Below are 5,799 nucleotides of genomic sequence, written 5' to 3' on the forward strand. Positions count from 1 at the left end.
TTCCAATATGTTAAAGAGTTTAAAACTGCTCATTATACTGGCTAAAACTGGCACTAATTTCCGAAGAACAAATGAACAATTCGTTCAGTTACAGGCAAGGCGTTTTAGAACAACGATTCCTTTTTCCTTTCTGATGAAATGCGGGATTGTCATGCAGCCTTGACTTGCATGGCGTGACATTTGCGGTTGTGTCGTGAAGAATTATCAAATGCCACTAGATTTGCTCCCAACGCCGTCATTATAAAGCATTATTGTCGTCTTGAAATCAAACTTAATTTTTTTGCTAAACAAAATATTTCTTTCAGGAATACAGGGTTTTTTTGTGCCGTTCTTTTCTATGGCTTATTTCTTTCGCATTTATTTATTATATTTTTGCGCCTTTTTAAACGGCCCAGGGATTGCTGTGAGAACTAAAATGAAAAGGGACTTAGTTTTCCGGACACCCCATTAAGAATCTTCTACGGGAACGCTTGCTACGCATGATAGGGAGGGTATGGTACATTTTGTTATGGTGGTTCCTTGAACAAATTCTTTCATTACAATCAACATTGTACCTTCCAGTATTGTTCTCACATTAAAACGTCCACGTTAAAGGATTGTCCGAAAAAATAAATAACTTTCCATACAGTACTTGGCACTTGTACAAGATGCTGTACATTTCCAAAACTAAAGACATATTTAACAAAGGCAAAGCGCAGGGTTAGGGTTAGGGCAGATCCTTGGCTGGGCCAAAGTAGGGGTATTTAAAGCACTTTCCTCACCCCAAAAGTCCAGAAATTGAAATTTCAAATTTCAGATGTGAGAGTACCATTTGGTAACTTAGTAACACCAGATTAAAGCCTTACCAGCAGGAGGTATCTACCACTGGACTCTGTCACTATATGCGGCCGATAATCCTTTATGTATGACATTAGCAGTCGACAGAGCTCGTCCTGTGGCTGAAAAAGATCAGTGGCATTTACCTGAATGTTTGGTCAATCATCGAACTAAATGGTAAGTCAACACTTTTGAGTGCTGAACACACATTGTACAAATTTCTAACAATTAGAGATTGGCATAAATGGCCAGCTAGCCAGTTTGAGAACAGAATCAATATCGATGGATTTCAACAAATGTTTATGGATGGAGTGCTTCATCCATGTCAATCAGTAGAAATTTCAGGTCAATTATCTCAGATCACCATGGGTGTGGCAAATTGTCCCAAAACAGGCTACCCTTTTGTGATGAGATTGATGTAAATAAATTATGCTTATTCTACAAAATTATGCTGAAATGGATGTTGCCCAGAGTACCTGACAAATAAAATAATTAGTCCATATCAGCGACATGTCAACCAGAACCTCACGCTATGGTGATACAACTTTACCCAGCGCTAGATGTAAATGTGACACAGAAGGTGGAAAAAACCTTTCTTGCCACAGCCACAAAACTTTGGAACTCTCTACCTATTAGTACAAGATCTAGCACCAGTATTATTGCCTTCAAACAGAATTATTGTAATCTTATAAAGAAAGGTTATGCTGGCTTCGATAGCTTTCCCATTTCATAAATTTTCCACCCTTTGAATATTACATTTTACTATCTTTACCCCTTTTAATATTTGTAACTTACATGTAGTTTTATATATTTTAGGGGAGGGCCACAAGTTTACCAGTTCTAAACTATAATGTGTCACCCTTGGTAAATCAAGTTATTTATTTATTATTGATTGATTTCTTTATTTACTTACCTAATTTACTGGAACCAAAGAGAAAATTGTCTAACCTGTAGAGCCAGCTCGTCTCGTCCAGAAAACTTCCTTGTCTTGTAATTATTAAAGCGGAGGACAATGTCCCCACTATCCTTGACAATCAAATAATTCTTCCCAGTGGAGCTCTTTGGGTCAAAGTTACTAGCCTGTTTCCCTGACAGGACTTCCAGGGTCCTTATTTCCAATTCCCGTGCCGGGGGAATAAACACGTACAAGGATAGCATTATTAGGTCACAAAATTCTTTGGCTTTGAACTTCATTGGGCCTGTCAATTCAAACTTTTCTCTTTGCTTGCTAACAGCGGAAACCACTTCCTCCCTTTTTTAAAGACAAAACCCAAAAAAAGAAAAAAATGAATAAGGTTCATACAGGTTGGGCTGTCCAGGACAAAGGGAAAGTGAATGATTCAGGTCAAAACTACTGCAGCCAAGAGAGATGTATCTTGCAAACAATGGTTAATCAATTTACTTTAAGTGCCAATTTCTCCTGAAGCTCTAAGCTTCCCTCAAATTAGTGTGAATGGGAACTAACACAATTGTTTGAATCTTAACAATCTGTAGTCTACAGCTAGTTATGCAATATACTGAATACTAATTTTAGTCTATGCCGTCACAGAGTGAGCAAATAGCAGATTTTATGTTAAGACTAACCAAGGGATCCAGCGATTTTGGGCAGAAAAATCTTCCATTGTGGTTGGGCTTTCCAAGTCACCTTCTTTCTGGAGAATTCTGGCTTGCATTCTGAGTTGGCGGATAATCGGCGCCCCTTTGAAGTCAGGAGCATCCTCTTTGTTCACAAATTTTATTGGGTACAGCAGCGAGCTAAGGTGATTTGACACCGTGGCTGAACTTCAATTTCGTTCTTCCTGCAAAGAAACAGAACAGGTTAATTAAGGCTCAAAACAGCCAAAAATCAATAAGTAAATAGAGAAGTGTAAATGAAAGAAAAGGAAAGGAACTTACACTACACAAGTAACATCACAGATAAATTGCGCTACAATTGTGACCCATAACTTTTGCATCTGAGGTATTGTTTTAAAGTAATTTTCTCGCCAGAAATCAATGGACTTTTTTTACATCAGGTCGTGTGCCAACTTGTTTTGATTACACAGGGATACCTAGTGTATACATTGCTGGGCTCACCCTCGGTATAAAAACCTGTGAAACTCACAGAGGATGGAACCCTTTAAACTCTGTCGGTAAGGCAATTTTTTACCATCAGCAGATAGGTAAAAAGTTATTTTATCAGAATATTTATCACTGACATGTAGCAGAAATTCATCAAAGGCAAGAGGCTCTGGGTGAAAGTGATCAAGCTTGAAAGTCAAAATTTCACCAACCAAGCAATAAATCATTGACATGAAAATTTTCCAATTTGTTGGCAATTTCTTTCTTTCAGAAAAAGTATGGAGTCATATTACTAATAATAAAAACAATACTGAAAAAATTGAAGGAACTCAGCCAGATGAGTCATTATAAAAAACTTCAATGGGCATTCTCTGAATAAAAAAAAAAACATTAAAACATTGCTGCAAGCTTTCGACCACTAGAGCTGAGGTCTTCAATGGGCAAAATGATGAATGAAGTAAAAATTCGGAGAACATATAGTGAGTTAAAAATGATAACAATTATTGTTATCATTTTTATTTTTATACATTCTCCAAATTTTTACTTCAAGCTTTCGACCACTAGAGCTGAGGTCTTCAACCGGCAAAATGATGAATGAAGTGAAAATTGGGAGAATATATAGTGAGATAAAAATGATAACAATTATTATCAATTTTAGTTTTATATATTCTCCAAACTTTCACTTCATTCAACATTTTGCCCGTTGAAGACCTCTGCTCTAGTGGTCGAAAGCTTGCAGGAATTGTTTATGTTTTTAGCCAGAGAAAGCCCATTCAATTTTTTTTATCAAAAACAATATTATTATTGACCTCTTACCATGCGGAGTCGACTTTTTAACAGCTAGCTATTTATAATTTATCTTTAATTTGATAAAGGCAGCATTGAAAAGAGATTTCAGATTATTATCAGCATAAAGCAAGTTTCAACAGCAGATTGGTAAAAAGATAACACATTGTTGACCATACTGTTATTCTTTCTTTGATAAGTTTTGGACCTGATTTGGTTGTGAATGGCCATAAGAATATTTTTTAATCATCCCCATCAGCAATAGGGATTACCTCTGTGTAAAAACCTGAGAAACTTTTTTGGGTTTTGTTAGCTCGTGGTAGGATTAGGTTATTGTTTGATGTTTTCTGCTCTTTTGTTTTCCTAAGGGTTCCATCCTCCGTGAGTTTCACAGGTTTTTACACCGAGGGTGAGCCCGGCAATGTATACACTAGCTATCCCTGTGTAATCAAAACAAGTTGACACACGACCTGATGTAAAAAGTCCATTGATTTATGGCGAGAAATTACTTTAAAACAATACCTCAGATGCAAAAGTTATGGGTCACAATTGTAGCGCAATTTATCTGTGATGCTTACTTGTGTAGCGAGTAACTACTCAGTCCCTCCAATATTCGCCATTTTCAGCAGTTTCTTTACACACAAGTATTACGGGCTCACATTTTTTACTAAACCGCTGGCAACACAATCCAGGCACAACGATTTTACGATTTCAGTTAAACTGCGAGTAAATTTTGTGATCTTAATTGAGAAAAATTGCAACTGCATTTTTTCGTTAATTTGGAGCCTTTTTTCAACGCTCTAATTAAACAAAATGGTGGCCTTTGATGTGGTTTTCAGTCCCCGGCTGTGAGTGTTGGGTGGTTGACTTAGGCGTTTCCACAAAGGTGTCAAAACTTAATTAAGCTCTGCATCACGGGCTAACGTAGTTATAACGTAACCCAGAAAGCCTGCAAAGAAAATAAAAAAGGAGTGGTTGTTAAATAGACTTCTAGCGTCACCCAAATATCGGTCATCACTTAATGCAAACGTGGAAATTAAAGCCAAAAAAAACCAAAGATACTTACAAAGCATTCTCTCTTGAGCCTTGTTGTAAGTGGAAAGGGCCACCGGTGCTTTCTCTCTTTCAAAGTTAACTTTCTGGGTAAAGAATTCCTTTACGGAAGCCAAGAATTTTCGGACTGTCTCGGATAGCTCATCGAATTTGACGGAATAAGGAGTATGGCGCTTGTTCCCTCCTGGTGCTGAATTTGGGGAAGATTCCACGTGAATTTCACCCTCACTGACGTCGTGTTCATCTTCGGATTGGGTTAGGCTCACGTTGGTCGCTTCTTGTTCCTTCGAAGTATAGCTGTCAACGAGTGGTTCTTCCAAGTTTTCTTGTTCGGGCGGGACGAGTAATACCGGGAAATCATCCTCGATTTCGATTAGACGAACTGACGAGTTATCTGCAGCACTGGAGGAGCAAGGCATCTGGTGTTCCATTGCGGAAAAGGTGATTTCAACAAAAAAAATACCCAAGCGAGTGATCTGTTGGCGTTCTCAATGATGATATGGAATAAATGCTTTACGAGCTACGAGATCACACTTTATTTATTCATTATTGCATAACTTCATACTTTGATATAACCGCCTTTTTGGCGGGAAAAGAAGAAACACAGCAATTACTGTTTTTCAAAGGTACCAAGCCCACCTACCTCACTGCATTGTTGTTTTTAATTTCTCAAAGACGTACTCAAATACGACACTTTCTGTTCAGTGTTCACGTTATGGTACATGAAAGTCCTTGTAATGGAGAGTTTTAAAAGTCGTAGATATTCGTTACAAAGCTGTTATCGCATGACTTTATAACTTCTCTTCTTTTTCGATGTTAATGTTACCCAATAAGGGTGCGTTTGATTGGGAAATCCTGATTTTGGATCCTCGTATTTCCAATAAAAATTTGTGGCGGTTTTTACTCATTAAAATCCTTCGTAACGTAGATTTCCAAATGGTGAAATCTACGACAAAATCCGATTTCAGATTTTGCGTTTGATTGGAAATCCGAAGATCTAGATCCGGAAGTCCCAGTCGAACGCACAACTTCCCGCCATTCATATTTAATTATCAGTCTTTTCTGAGAGATTTCCAACAGACG

General features: G+C 37.6%; 1 protein-coding gene across 1 annotated transcript in view; it reads right to left on the reverse strand.

Moving 5' to 3' along the window:
* LOC138037098 (uncharacterized) overlaps positions 1–5,147 on the reverse strand; it is a 6,155-nt gene extending 1,008 nt beyond the window's left edge. Inside the window, exons 1-5 of the mRNA XM_068883095.1 lie at positions 4,730–5,147; positions 4,588–4,612; positions 2,401–2,598; positions 1,765–2,068; positions 846–938 (exon numbers count right to left, since the gene is read on the reverse strand). Of these exons, the coding sequence (XP_068739196.1) occupies positions 846–938; positions 1,765–2,068; positions 2,401–2,598; positions 4,588–4,612; positions 4,730–5,147 (1,038 nt within the window). The remainder of the gene's footprint in view (positions 1–845; positions 939–1,764; positions 2,069–2,400; positions 2,599–4,587; positions 4,613–4,729) is intronic.
* Between the last annotated feature and the right edge of the window lie 652 nt (positions 5,148–5,799).

Source organism: Montipora capricornis, chromosome 2 (assembly GCF_036669925.1).
Source record: "Montipora capricornis isolate CH-2021 chromosome 2, ASM3666992v2, whole genome shotgun sequence".
Taxonomy (NCBI): domain Eukaryota; kingdom Metazoa; phylum Cnidaria; class Anthozoa; order Scleractinia; family Acroporidae; genus Montipora; species Montipora capricornis.